Source organism: Corvus hawaiiensis, chromosome 10 (assembly GCF_020740725.1).
Source record: "Corvus hawaiiensis isolate bCorHaw1 chromosome 10, bCorHaw1.pri.cur, whole genome shotgun sequence".
In the NCBI taxonomy this organism is placed as follows: Eukaryota; Metazoa; Chordata; class Aves; order Passeriformes; family Corvidae; genus Corvus; species Corvus hawaiiensis.
Window position 1 is genome coordinate 12,212,522 of NC_063222.1, and position 15,276 is coordinate 12,227,797.

Sequence of the window (15,276 nt, forward strand, 5' to 3'; positions counted from 1 at the left end):
TCAACTGTGATCTTCAACACAGAAAAATGGACCAAATGCTAAAAATACGGTAACATAGCAAAGCATGAAGGGACGATAGAGTGTACCTGTGCTTTGCAAGCAAAGAAGTCAAAAAGAGAAACAGGGTAAATGTAGCAGGTTAAAGAGAGGCAATTTTTTCAATTTTAACAATGCAGTTTCCACCTGTCTAAAATATCTTTTTGTCCTCCTAAGGATTTCAATTAGTCATTTTCACTTTCCCCAAATGAAAGTGGTTCCGCTTGAATTTACCATCACTGCAAAAAGCTGAGTGTTGCTCATTTTTCCCTTCATGTAGCCATGGTACAGATCTTCATTTCCACCAAAATAAGGAATGCATTACCTTACTGACATCTAAGAGTTATTTTGAACCCTGTAGCAAGCTGAGCTGTCCTACCTCTTTCAAGCACTGTGCAGCTGAGCTACCTGCTGTTGGTCATTTCCAGGAAACACAACTGTACTATGAAAGGAAAATCTTTGTGGATAAATTCCAAAATAAGAAAAGAAGTAAGATAACATTGTCTTACCCTCAGTTAAGTAAACAACTTGTTAGTTTATGTCCTCATTATTATGTATCATTCTGCTCCATAAATGCCACATTTGCTCTTTTGAAGTATCCAGTAATTCAGAAATTGTGATGAGGAATTGCAGGAGAGGAATCAGTAATTATGACACCACAAACTTTTCTGAGAAAATGAAAATTAATCCCATTTTTCAGAGACCACTCAGCCAACGCCACCATCACTTACCTAGAGTGCCTGCATGAGTCAGAAGTGGAACAGCCACCATCATTTCAGCAAAGTACCCAACCTTTATTTCTCTGGGTATCACCACAGAGACCAAGTACTGTGAAAAAGCACATTGTACCATGCAGGGAAGGCTGCAGACTTTACCAGCCCTATGACATGGCAGGCGCAGCAAAGGACATGGTTGCACCTGCACCTTCTCCAGGAAAGAGAGGAGCTTCTGTATTTCTCCTATTTTAATATCTGTGTGAAGGCTCTAGCATCACAGCTGACAGTGACTCCCAAACACCTTGTCCATCACTTGCACAGGAACCATCAAACCAAACAGGGAATTACTGGAGGACCAATGTCTCCTTGCTCTAGCAATTTTCAAGGTATTTCAGCAAAGTGCCTAAGCATCACTTACTTGGACACCAGCACTCCCCTGCAGCACATACAGAAAGCTTCCAAGCTCCAAGTTTGTCTCTGAAGCCAAAACATCTCCCCTGTCACATGTATCCTGCTCTCTAGAGATTAAAATTCTCTTTCCTAACATAGCAATCTTCTCTTCAAAATGAAGGCCAGCTGGCTGAAGATTAATTACCATCCAATGTTTTAATCTAAAAGATTCCCTCACTGACACACATCAGCTGCCACTCGAGATGTCTTTGCATCTCTCACACAGCACAGGAAGCTCAGGTCAGACCTGAAACAAGTCACAGCTCCAACCACGGTGTTTGAAGCTCCCCACCTCCCTTCCATTCCTTTGTAGTCACTCACAAACTGACAAACAGAAGACCCCAGCTGAGATGTGCTGTAAGAGGAGAAACAAACTCAATCTTCTACCTCCCATGTACGCTTCCTGAGGTTCTTTTACTCTCTCAATCAAGACACACAACCCTGGGCACAGCATCTACATGAATGTTACTGGTGATGTACAGGCATGCAGTATCTTGTGAGGAGGATGATGGGAGGGTTTGTTTTGGTTTGGTTTTAATGGTACAGTTCAGTGAAGTAAGGGCAGAAGGAACCCATACGATCAGACTGGCTTAGTCTCCTCCACTCCAGCTTCAAGCTCTTTATTCCTTCAGGGAACTGTGCCACTGAAGGAAAGCTCCCGTGCACAGACTACTTAAGTATTTTATTGACTGGCAAATCCAGCTTATGGAGTTCCTACCCTATAGTTATGTCTTAACAAGTACTTGTGCATCACACTGAAAGACAGACTGCTGAAACTAGACAGGAACCAAGGCTGCCAGGTAATTCCCATTTTTTCTATTCACACAGATTCTGTATTTTGAAGAAAGCATGTGCCCTAATGGGTTAAAAATGTCCAGCCTATACAGGCTGGAGGGGATGGGCTGAGACAGAAGAAGAAACACAATCAATTAAAGCTGTAGATATTCCCAGACTCTACGTTCCTCCATTATATAACATATCATCAGAGAGTTCAAACGTGCAAGTACACTTCAACAGCTCTACCAGCTGTAAGTGCACACCATCCTCCTGAAGCGTGTCTTATTTGAAAATTTAACAGGTCGTTTCTTCCACATACCCAGCTTCCAAAAAAATAGAATTTTACAACAGTTGACAAAATGTGCACAGGTCAATCTTCTGTGATACACCACAGAACAGTACATTTCACCTTCCAGCTCAAGTGGCTGACACCAGATCTTCTAACTAGACTCCCAAATTATTACAAGCACTTGAACACACACAAATTTCCACTGTCTCATCTACCTGATCAAAAATTACTCTGAAGAAAATACACTTCACAATTACCCAAGGTTAAATCTCTAATAATAGTCTTCAGAGAACATGACCTAGATATGTCAGACATGATCAGAAAGACATATATCAAGACATCTTTTAGTTAGTTAAGAGTGCCAGGCTTATTTAAATCTCCTTTATCTGTTCACACCTTGGCTTTTATTAAATTTCCCATCATTTCTGTAAGCAAAGAGTAAAGCTGTTAAACTCGTGAATCTTCCTTTTTTTCTTTAAGTTACCAACATCTCTCCTTTACTATCTCTATTTCATGTAGTCAAAATAATAATCGTCACAATCACAATTCATCAAAGGTCCAGAATTATATAAAAATAGAATAATGCTATTCACGTTTACAAACAGGTACTCTAACACATGAGATCATGTACAGATGACCAAAAGCCAGCTTTTAGCAATCTGACAAGTTGGGAATTTAGACATATTTGTTAGTATTAATATATTTGTGTTGCAGCTCTTACCATGAAATGAAAACCACAAGATCTGCTGTAACAAGCCACAATAGTTTTGTCATTTGAATTTTTCTTTTACAATATATTCTTTACATGTTAAAAAAAAAGTAAGAGAATCTATACTTACTAATCCATAAGACAAATTATTAAACTAATGAACCCAAATCAAATTTATAACTGTCCAAGTAGTAGACGGTAAAGAAGAAAATGCTGGAGGTTAAAAAAATCCTGTGTGAATATAGTTCTTCTTTTGTTGTATGTATTTTATAAAATCAAGGGGTTTTTAATGTTAAAATTCACTCATTCTTATTTATCTTCTACTTAATTCAGATTTGTACCTGTGGTTTACTGCTATGGTTGTGACAGAAATACTACAAGACAAAGCAGGAAAGAAGAGCTGGAGGTAAATTCTGCTTGCCTTACTAAGCAAATCATCTTATTAAGGTCAGCAGAACATCCAAATACTAAAAAAAAAAATAAAAAAATAAAATCCAATAACAAGTAAGGAACACATGTGCTTCCCAAGCAGAGTGTCCATCCCTGTAATAAAGATCAAAAGAAAAATACAGAAGTAAAAACACCTTCAGAAAACTGCAGCACCATACAAAAATAGCACCTCTAGAACAAACTCTTTGTGTATATCCAGGCTCTCCACATTTCTCTATACTCATCCTCTCAAACATCACCATCCCAATTCCCCTCACATCACAAACACCTTGCAATTCTCTCTTGCATCATCCTGCCATAGTTTCTGCGTCTCCCAAGTAATTTCTCTTTCATTCCCATCTCCTTCCCATACCAGTTTCTGCAAGTGCTCCCCAGCCTGTACCTCAAGTTCCCCATTATCTCATGTCAGCAACCCCCAGTCTCTCTTCTAGTCACAGCACAGGTCCCATGAACAACTTTCCCTTCCTTTTTCCTCTCATCTCTTAAGAGTATTTCATAACTCTGTCAATCAAACACAGTAATTAGTTTTCACTGAAACTTGGCACAGAGGTTAAACCTAAAATCAGATTAGTTTTGGAAAATAGTATCTATTTCTCTTCCATATCACTGGACACCAAAATTATTTTTTAAAGCTTATGTGACTTTATTCACATAATAATCAGTACTGAACAGATTCACTTTCAGAGCTTCAATAAACTAGAAAAAAAACCCACTTTCTTCACAAACAAGCTATTATACAGTTACTTGTTCAAAAGAATATTCAAGTACATTTACTTTCAGTACTTCCACTCATGTATTTATGAAGTCATTAAAATTGTACAGTCCTAATGAATATAAAAATTTTAGCTATTATAAAGTATTCCTGAAACAATGCAACATACTGAAGATATTGGTCAAATAACATTCCTACTCCACAGCTGCTTGCTACATTTTATTTAAGAGCTGTAATTCTCTATTTACAAGTGTTATCTAAGGAAATTTATGATCTCCCTACAGTTGCTATTAAAAATCAGCATCATCCTCACCCTATAATGTCCTGTTTCATTTTCAAATTTAAACCACATTCAAAAACCAGTTTAAACATTAACTATATGTGGAAACCATGTGCTAAACATGTCCAGGTAGTACCTCATAATCATATGAATTTGTTTATAAATCATTCTGTTTCAGTTTTTAAGCCAGGAAAACAGAAGAGAAACACCCAAAGCCATTAATTATAAGCTTGTGGTCTTGTTAAACAGGAGAACTGCAAATATGCAAGTATGTGGAGACACAGGCTCAATTTTGGCAAATAATTAGGTATGGGGGAAAACTGGTGTGTGCATACAGTAAGAAATGTACTGATTTGTCTACAGTAATACCCACAAAGCATAGAAAACTTACATAATATGCTGATATTTACCTTGGTGCTGACCCAAAACTACAGAAAGTTCTGTTCTTCAGTTCTGGAAACAACATGCCCCTAGAAACTTAATTTAACTGTACAAGTCTTGTTTTGGCACCCTTGTGGGTCTCTTCCAACTCAGGATATCCTATGATTTTATGAATTGCTGTTTCTGTTGTTCCACCTTAAGTTTTTAACTTGAGAAAAAGAACACAACTATTGAAAACGATAAAAGAAATAAATTTAAAAGGCGAGCAGTGTCCCAACAAAAGTAAAACCCAAGTATATAGTACAAGAATGACATGACTAATTTTCTGTTTACCATTGTGTATTTTCCTAAGAACCACACACGTTTAGTTCTACCCTTAGAAGTGTTTTGCTTTAACAAGCGAAAGGTCTAACAACCTTGTGCTGCATTCCCATTGTACTGTTTTCCATTTTCTTACATCACCATAAAACCCCAAAACACCCATGCAGCGGGTGAAACAGTCAGCATCAAAGCTCGAGTGAGCCAAGTTACCACTTGCTTACACTACACATATTCTATTCAGTGTTATTAGCACTTACATTCAGGAGTTCTCAGAGTCATCAACAAAATGGAAACGAAGCTTTGAAGCTTTGGAGATCAAAGCAGGATACCTGGATTCATTCTACATCCTACTACAGCATTTCCTGTTTCTCCAGAGCCAAGATCTAATGGTTTCCTTTTCGGAATATTTTTTGACTATATACTCAGAACACAAGCTATCAACGGTTTGTCTTCAAAACCCCTGCTCACTTGAGGAGCCTTTTCACAGCAACCCCAAAAGCAGGATCCACAGCATATCCACAACATTTGCTCACTTGCTGTCTTGGGTTTGTGTGCAGGGTTTTGGCAGCGGGGGGCTACAGGGCTGGTTCCTCCAAGAAGCTGCTGAAAGCTTCCCCCATGTGTGACAGAGCCAGTGCTAGCCAGCTCCAAGATGGATCTGCTGCTGGCCAAGGCCAAGCCCATCACTGGCAGTGGCAGCACCTCTGGGATAATGTATTTAGGAACAGGAATAAAACCTGCACAACTGCAGCCGGAGAGAGGAGTGAGGATATCTGAGACCAGCGTGGATATCCGTGGAAACTACTCTGCAGAGGAAGCAGCAACATGCAATGAACTGGCCAAAACCTCCATTCTCATACCCCTGTGCTGCTGTGGGGAGGAGGTAGAGAAATGGAGAGTAAAGCTAAGCCCAGGAAGAAGGGAGGGGTGAGGGAAAAGTGTTTTAAGATTTAGTTTTATTTCCTATTATCCTACTCTGATTTGATTGGTAATAAATAAAACTAATTTGCCCAAGTTGAGTTTTTTGCCCATGACAGTAACTGATGAGTCATCTCTCCCTGCCCTTATCTTGACTCACAAGCTTTTTGTTGTATTTTTTTCTCCCCTGTCTAGCTGAGGAGGAGAGTGAGAGTGGCTCTGGTGGGCACCTGGTGTCTAGCCAGGGCCAGCCCACCACATCGGTGCATGCAAAACTCTAAGCAGGAGGAAAACACCTTAGGGCTACACTGCTCTCTCCCCTTGATTTTTCCATGTCATGGGCTGGTGTTACCCAGCACAACTTGGCAACTGCAGCAACATGGCCTTCCAGCTACAGCACAAAATCCACTCATCAGAGGATCCAAGCACCAAAGAGTCACCAGCTAGGCTAGACACACACAACAGTACCCAGTTCTCTAGAGTAGAGGTAAAAGTTTAGAACTGCACTGAAACTAACAGCAAAAAAAGAAGAGAGCTAGGGCAGGGCCAGATGTTTGGAAACAGCCAAGAATATATGACAGGGAAGGCAGTGGGATTGGAAAGTGTAGAGGAATGCTGTGGGTGAGAGAGAGATGTTTTTCAATTAAATTTGAGAAACAACATGATTATTTCAGCCAGTATCCTTAATGTTAGAGAAATAATTATACTTGAAAGAGACTATAAATACTTCAGAATCTAATGCCTGAACAACTTAGAGGCAGCTGGGAGGGAAGGACAGGGGAGCAGGGAAAAGGACAGTAGTCAGCTAGTTTGCATCAAAGCAGCAACAATCATTTTACCCATTAGGAGATGAACAGCCAACATTTGGCGTCATTGTCTTGTAGACTGCAACAACAGAAAATTCCAGAATGGATGAAACAAGTTATCCAGATAGTTTAAGCCTTTGGGGTGGGGTGGAAGATTGCTCTATGGAGAAAAAAAAAGCATATGCAGTCCCTTTGGCATTTCTGAGATTAAAAGTGTAAATAATATCCCTTGAAAGAGATGGAAGGTAAAGCAAGAGTACTTAGTGCAGCCTTCCCCAACCCTTGTTGTGATACCTGCAGCTTCACCTTTCCCTTCCCAGCTCCAGACGTTTTCTCCTCTCTGCTGTACCTGCAAACACATGAAGTAGCTTTTCCTTCATCTTTCGCTTGCTCGGACACCAACAGGACAAACCACAACCACAACCCTCCCCACTCTCAGCTGCAGCCTGAACAGCCTCAGCTGCCAGAAGGAGCACAAGGGAAGGTGGCCAAGGAGGCACAGCCCACTCTACTGCTCACTGGGAAAGGCAGGCAAAGCTTTGGGGAACTGGAGCACCTTTACTGCATGTGGAGTTTTCAGGTGAACGGTTTAACTGAAGGTGCTCAACAGCTTTTTCAGGCATGTGCAAGCAGTCTCATAAATCATTCAGCTCCAGGCAGGTTTTCTTAGGAATGACATAAGGTACAACCTACATGGAACAATTCTTCTGCCAAACCGAACTTTTATGTCTAAAGCAAAAAAGGTACAAACATATGTCAAAAAATAGCTGTAAGAACGGTTGAGTATGAACAAAACATTGTTGGGTCTCTTTCCTTAGCACGCTCAAGAGATGAGATAGTTGGGCTAAACTTTGCAAGGAAAGTTTCATTTTATGGCAAGAAATCCAGCCTGGGAAATAAGAGTCCCAAGGGTTAATGTCTGAGAAAGCTACAAGCAACCAACAAAGCTTTATAGTGTGTAGGGAGAAGGAATAGCCATGGCTCAAACTCCCCATATAATTACAACCTGATTCTTCCCTTGCCTCCAAGAAGAAGCTGTGCCTCCTCAATCCAATCCTAATTTTGGGAAATAAGAACCAACTTCAAACAGCAATGACTCTATTACACGCTACCTTTTCACAATGCTGCCCTTAAAAATATCTGCATAATATTTTTCAGCCAGTTCTTTTATCAGGTCTTCCACATCCTAATCTTTCACTGAACAGCATAATCACAGCAGGTATCTACCTAACACCACCATAGAGAGCATTGCCACAGCTTTTATGTTAAAAGTGACACACAGTTCAATTAAACAAGTTGTCCACAGCAAAATGAAAGCAGTGCATTTGGAAAAAAACTTTAAGCAAGTAGTTATGGCACTGCTCCCCACCAGACCTGCCTTCTTATACCCTTCATATATTCATTATTTACTCCCACACTGACCAAAGATCTTTTCTCACACTTACTCCCCAATCTCATCACCACACAGGTGGGAGGGAACAGTAATGCTCCCAGCTAAGTGACTTAACTGCAGAACACATTGCATCCTCTGGCAAAAATCCCCTCCTGAAGAATGCACAACAATGCTGTCCTAAGCAGATATGGATTCCCAGGGTAACAAGATCCATCTGCAAAAACAGGGCTCTTACAAGCACATGCCAGAACTGAGAAAAGGTGTGGCTGTGTAAATTTGTGTACATTTGGTCACAAATAATGTATGGTGACAGTCAGCACAGTCCTGTCAGAAAGCCACAAAAATTACCATTGCCTACCAGCTACCACTTGAACCAGACCAGCAATATTTGCACTGATCTTAAGTCCTACCTTGAACTTTCAAATTAACCTGGTATTCATAGATCATGTAAGACTAACACTTAATATTGCTTTGCTCTAATGGGCAACAGCAGTAAGTACAAAGTAGCAAATGTGAAGAGACTATTTTGCTTTTGTTCAGGTTATAAGGATTCAAAACACCTAAAAATGAAAAACATATCTCAGGCATCACACCAACACCAGCCCTCAGTGTTCCCTTCAGCGAGGCCAACAGGCAACACAAATACTGAGATGATGCAAACAGTGGTATGAGATTCACCCCCTAATGTCATTGCATATATTCATAGTAACTGCTTCAACTACTGTGATTGCTGCTGCTCAGGTATGTAGGAAACTGCTAAAATTGAGTGACAAAATTTACTAGATAACTACCTGCCAGTACTTGTCTACACAAAAACAAAACACTCTTTACCTTTCATGAAAGGACTTAACACAGGGGCGCTGTACTCTGTGAGCTCCTAACGAGATACATTGTTATGGGCTGCATGAAGTTCCCACTCAACAGAAACATCCCACTGCTTCCAACAAGGCTCCTACTCATCTTACATGTCTGTAATCAACATGCAACAACCTGGCAGAAGTTTTTATCGAATTAAAAATTAAAAGCTTCAGGAAGAAACAGAACACATCAATCAATGCCAAAAACACAGTTCATAGTGCTCATTTTTTGTGCTGTTTGTAACACTGTTGTGAGTGTGGGACAGCCACACAGTATCAACTGAAACACAAGTGATAGATACAATGCTCTAAACGCTTTGAAGTCTGTTTTCAAACTCAAAGCACCTTCCAACAAAACTGAATTAATGCTGGTCACAGCCCCATGAGGTAGATGCCCTTAGACGTGCACGTGTTAGCACGGTTCACTACTCCACCCTTAGCCACAAGCGGGATGATTACTGACCAAACCAGGATTACACTAGAAGTTTCCTGTTTCCAGCCCAATACTAGAGGTAACTCGCTTTCACACCCCTCTCCCACACACTTTTGAAGCACTGCTAATTCTGAAAGGTACAAAAAACGTGGCAACACAGTAAGCACAGTACAGCATGCCCGACTGAACAGGAGCATCCAAACCTGCTTTGGAGGCACTCTCCAGCCCGTGCAGGTGCGGGCCAGCGGCTGGACACTCGCAGAGATGCTGCGTTCCTGGATGCTTCCGCCACTAAAACATGCTGCAGTGAGGCCAACGGCTCAACGAAACCACCCTAACCCATGGTTGCCCCGGGGGACGATGCCGCCCGCCCCCCGCCCTCGGGATGGCACCGCCACGAGCAGCCTCGACCCCAGCCCCCTCCCAGCAGTTGTTCCCGAGCGGAGCCGCGCCCCGTCCCGCTCCGTCCCGGCTCACCTTCCCCGGCGGACGGCCGGCTCCTACATCTCCTCCCGCTTCTGGAAGCTGATGCTGGCGTACGCGCTCAGGTCCTCGCCGCAGTGGCCGCTCCCGCGCTGCTGGCCCGGGGGCTTCGGCGGCAGCGGCTGCTTCGCCTCGGCGGGGCCGTGCGGGTGGTGATGGCGGCGGTGGCCGCAGTCCCTCACCAAGTCCAGGTCGATGTAGTTGAGCCCGTTCTCCAGGGCGGGCGCGGCCCCCGGCTCCCGGCGGGAGGCCGCCTCCCCCGCGCCAGGCCGCAGCCACACGTTCTCGAAGGAGGCCGAGCTATGCCGCTTCACCTCCTCGGCGCCCCCCGCGCCGCCGCAGGGGAAGGGTGCCCCGAGCCCGCTCACCGCTCCGCGGGCCGCGCTCGGCGTGGAGGAGAAGGTCTCGGAGCTGTGCCGCCGCCGGCCGCCCTGCGGATCGGCGCGGATCACCTTGGCACTCTGGTTGCGGCCGGGGCTGAGGCTGACGCGGGTGAAGGCGCTACCCGCGCCCAGGCCCCCCAGCAGGGAGGAGGAGCGCGGCGGCGCCGCCGCCAGCTCGGCCGGCGGCCGCGGCAGCTCCGGGGACGCCGCGGTGGCGGCCGCCGGCGGGGGCTTTTCGGGGCCGGCGCGGCCCCCCCGCACCTCGGCGTAGCCGAGCAGGCGGGCGGGCGAGCCGGGGGACGGACTGTCGGCGCAGTCCGAGCAGGAGCCCCCGCCGGCCGCGGCACCCCCCCGCTGCATCGCCACGTAGTCCCGGCCAGGCCGGGCCGCCCGCGCGGTAGCGAAGCCAGGCGGGCAGGGGGCCCGCGGCGGGCCCGGCTCCATGTTCATGTACTCCTCGGCGGCCTCGCTGCCCGGCGGCGGCAGGGCCATGTTCAGGGCAGCCGAGGGGAAGGGCGGTTTCTCGCCGGCGATGAACTCGATGTTCACGTACTCGCCGGGGCTCTTGGGCTCCGGGGGCAGCAGCACGGGGGGCTGCTCCCGGGCCCGTGGCAGGGTGCTGGCCTTGGGGCCGCCCAGCGACAGCCGCGTGGGGCGCGCCAGGCGGCCCTTGGTCTGCACGGCCGTGTCCACCTTGCGCGGGGTCTGCGCTTGAGGCGGGGGGCCGCCCTCGGGGCCGCCGCCGCCGCCCAGGCTGTCGCTGCTGGTGGAGGAGGACGAGTCCTCGGTCGCGTAAAGGAGGCGGCTGGAGCCGAGTGCGATGCGGGGCTGAGGGCTGCCCTGCTCGGCTGCCCCCGCCGGCCTGCTGCCGCCCCGCCGGTGCACGTGCTTGAAGGAGCGTGGCAGCGAGAAGTAAGAGTAGATGGGTTTGTGGTGCGCTGCGGTGACCGCCTCCTCAACCCCCGGCTGCCCCGCAGCCCCGAAGTAGCAGTCGGGCGGAGTGCTGGTGGTGGAGCCGCTGGCTGGGGACATGTTGATATAGTCGCTGCCACCGCAGGGGAGCTTCCCCTCGTTGCTCTCCACTGAGAGTTTTGGGTGGTGGCCAGAACCATTTGTCCAGATCTTGCCGTAGCCCGCAGAGCTGTTGTCCGGGGAGTAGCTGCCACTGGGGGACATCATCATGTAGCCATTAGAGTCCACTGTGGCTGGAGGGTGGCGACCACCCCTGCCAGGGTTGATGATCTGCTGTGGGGCCGACACACTCTTAGGACTCATGGGCATATAGTCACCACCCTTGGGCCCCCCCCCCCCACTGGGCATAGGGGCTACACCAGGTGACATGGGCATGTAGCCATCATCCGTGTGCGGGGTGGGGTTGGTCCGATGATGGCCACTGTCCATGGGGTGCATCTCCAGGCACTCCTCTGGGTAGGAGTGAGTGGGCACAAAGGCTGAGTGGCGGTAGGAGGGCAGCCTGCTGCTGCCACAGGGGTAAGAAGGCAGCATCTCCGTGTACTCCTCAATGGAAGCCACAGAAGACTGCGAGGGTGTCTTCTGGTGGGAGATGGTAGGCGAAGTGCCTGCAGAGTGAGTTCGCTTCCTGAATGCCTTCTCCAAGTCGGCAACCTCCTCACTACCACCTCGAGGACAGCAGGGTGTACTAGGATAGCGGGGTTGCTGCTGAGGGTGGCAGGTTCGTGGGATGAAGTGGCCGTTGGGTGCTGCTAGGCTGCAGCAAGAGGAGGTGGCCTTCCCTCCCATGCAGATGTAGTTGAGGTCTTCATCACCTCGGGCAGGGGGGGTGTGTCCCAATGAATCAGGGGTTACACTGCGAAAAGAGCTGCGAAAGTCACATGGGCTAGAACCATACTCATCAGAAGAAATAAATCCACCATCACTAGGGGAGCCAGAAACTGAAGCACTAGACCTTCGTGGAAACAGGCAGTCTGAGGTGGAGCCATGGCCACTGGTGCTGCTGGATGACAGGCTGACTGGACTGGTGGCTGAAGGAGAGCAGCGTGAGGAAGGCATTGGGATGGACCGGCTGTGGTTGAGTGGAGGATGGAGCCTGGAGTTGCCACGGTGTCTGTGTGAATGAGTCCGGTTAGCACTGGGACTAACTGGGCTACCATCCACAGAGGCAGGTCTTGACATTGTGCCTTCCCCATCACTCGATGCTCGAACCCGGAAAGAGCTGGGTTTGCCACCTGTACCTCCACCACCGGCAGGAGAAGTGGCCGTGACACTCTCGGTCCTGGACCGCCGACTGAGCCCCACTTGGCTCGGGGGAGGGTTGCTGACATGGTGCCTGCTGCGAAGGGGCACAGAGATTGGGTTGGAACAGTTTGAGGAGGACTGGCTCTTGCTGCGGGGCCGGAATTCCTCACTCATGGCTCGCATGGCCTCCAGGATAGTTTCATGCATGTTCTGTGCCACCACTGAGTCATCCACTTGCATCCAGAACTCACCAGGTCCGGTGACAGCTGAGCGTCCCACCTCAATGAAGAAGAAGTTCTCAGAGTGACCACAGCGGCGGATATTGAGCAGCTGCAGCACCACAGCAGCCGCATCTGAATTCAGCTTTACAAAGCTGATGGTCTTGTTAGTCAGGCACAGGCGGTAGATGCCAATCAGGTTCTTTGTCTGGCCTAGGCCCTTAGGCTTCAGAATTACTTGCCAAACTTCCTTAAAAGCTGGACCAGGGGCTACCTCACCATAGCTCTCCTCACCTGCTTCCCCCAGTCCTGTGCTGCTGCCTCCAAAAGTGACATCGCTGTGGTGGTGGTGGTGATGGTGATGGAGGTGGTGGTGGCCCTTGGCCCTGTTGTGCAACTGCAGTAGCGCTTGGTACCAGCTCTCCTGCTCAGGTTCGCTGTCAGCTGCAATGGCAAAGTGCTCGTCCTTGGTGTAGAGGGCCACCAGGTGCTTGTTCTTGGAGTCAGCCCGTTTGTTGATGTTAAAGCAGCTTTCTAGTGGGATGGAGCGCTTGGGGGCCCCTGACTTGTGTCTCCATTTCTTTTCATTCTCATAATACTCCAGCCGGGCAGGTCCAGACTCACTGGCTGCCCTCAGCACGAAAAATCGTTTATGCATGCTCTTGGGTTTGCGCAAGTAACCCACCTTTCTGACATCTGAGAAGAAGCCCTCGTTATTATCCGTGGGGCTGGCCATGATGAGAGGCGGTGGAGCTGTTACTGCAGCTCGCAGTCTGCAAGACCCCAAAACAGCCAATCCAGCCGGGAAAGGCAACCACCTAAAATAAAATTCATGCAACAACAATTAAAAAAAAAAAAAAAAAAGCTCAGGATCCTCTTTTGAGAACGGGACGGGGGAGGGACAGAAGCAGGGTGAGAGCAGCTGTTCAGTGGCAGAGGCAGCTTCCAGCACCAAATCAGAGTTTGTGTTGCTGTTTATGCCCAAATCGCGCTTAGATGGGTAAGCTCGTCCTTAAAAAGTCCAGTCCCGATCAGTCCTGACGAAAGTCTCGTCCCAAAATCAGCCGCCGGGAATGAGAAACGCATCTTCCCTCGCAGGGGTCGGGCTCCGGCGGGGCCAGGAACGGGGCGGGGGTCCCTTTCCTCCGCTCCCTGCTCCCCTTCCCCGGCTCAAGTTTGCCTCCGCGAGCAGCGATCGCTGTTGCAGATTAAATATCCTCTCGGGGGCGGAGATTGTTTTGCAAAGTCCGGGGTTTGCACCCAAAAATACACGCTGCTTTCCCCTCTCTCGCCCTTCCCCCCAAAAAGAGAAAACAAATTTTAAAAAAATGCCGCCCACAATACAATCCCCCTTCCCCAAATATCAGCGCCGAGGCTGCTGTTCCCGCTTGTGCATGCGGAGGAGGCTGGCGACCCCATTCAGTCCCATCTCGTTAGGCAGAGAAAGTGCCATTTCCACACGCGGCGCAGCCCGGCAGCGGCGGGAGGGGAGGCAAGCCCGAGTGCCGAAGGAACATCCTCTCTTCCTCCTCCTCTTCATTCCAGGCGGCAGCGCCTCAGCGGCCGGCGGCGCAGCCCCCTCCCGTGCCCCAGCCCACCGGGGGAGCGGGCACCGCAGCGGCGGCTCCTTCTCCGTCGGCTTCTCCTCGGAGTTTCCCGGCGCCCCGCACCAAAACAGCCGGCGGGGGCCGCGCTCGCCAGTCCAGCCCCCTCCGCCCGCCGCCGCGACTCAGGCTCACTCCAAGGAGAACAACACGTGACGGCGCCAGTGCGTGGACCATCCCCGGAGCCGCCGCCGGGCTCCCGGCCAGCGCCGCCGCTCCGCCCTCCGCCCTGCCCTCATTCAGCGCGGCCGCGGGGCCGCCGCCGCCGCGCCCCCATTGGTGCCGCCGCCTGTCCGTCACGGCGGCGGCGGCGGCGGCCGGGCTGGGGCGCGGCGCGTAGTAAAGAGGCGTAGACGGCATTCAACGTCGTGTTATTTATACCCGCCGCCGGCGGCCTCTGCAGTGTGGCGGCTCTTGGGCCTGGCCGGGTGGGGAGCTGCTCCCACCTACCCGCAGCCCTGGCCGCCGGCCTTGCTGGGAAGTGAACGGAGCGGAGCGGAGCGGGGGGTGCCGCGGGTGCGGCCGTGGGGCCGCGCCTGCCCCGCCCGGGGCTCGTTCCGCTCCTCGTGCTCGGATACGGCCCCGGCGCTGCCAGCGCGGCCGGTCCCCAACAGGGGCCTGGCGGGACGGGGGCGCTCGGCACGGCGCTGCCTCCATGGCGGGCGAGGCCGGGCCCCAGCAGCGCTCCCCCCGGCCTGCGCAGGGTCTCGTGTCTCCCCAAGTCGCTCTGTGCTGAATTAAACGGAGCGCGCAGCGGGAGCGGTCGTGCCAGGGCTGGACGTGCCGCGCCCGCAACCCTGCCCTGGTCCCCTGGAACAAGTGCGGGAACGCTGCGGCCGCATC

General features: G+C 49.5%; 1 protein-coding gene across 3 annotated transcripts in view; it reads right to left on the reverse strand.

The window, feature by feature from the left end:
* The window catches only part of IRS1 (insulin receptor substrate 1), a 312,856-nt gene extending 298,216 nt beyond the window's left edge, over positions 1 to 14,640 (reverse strand). For all 3 annotated transcript variants that reach the window (XR_007205688.1, XR_007205689.1, XM_048314213.1), the window contains exon 1: positions 10,006 to 14,640. Coding sequence is in view for 1 of the 3 variants with exons in the window: in XM_048314213.1 (XP_048170170.1) it covers positions 10,029 to 13,565 (3,537 nt within the window). In the remaining 2 variants the exon portion in view is untranslated. The remainder of the gene's footprint in view (positions 1 to 10,005) is intronic.
* Positions 14,641 to 15,276: the final 636 nt, after the last annotated feature.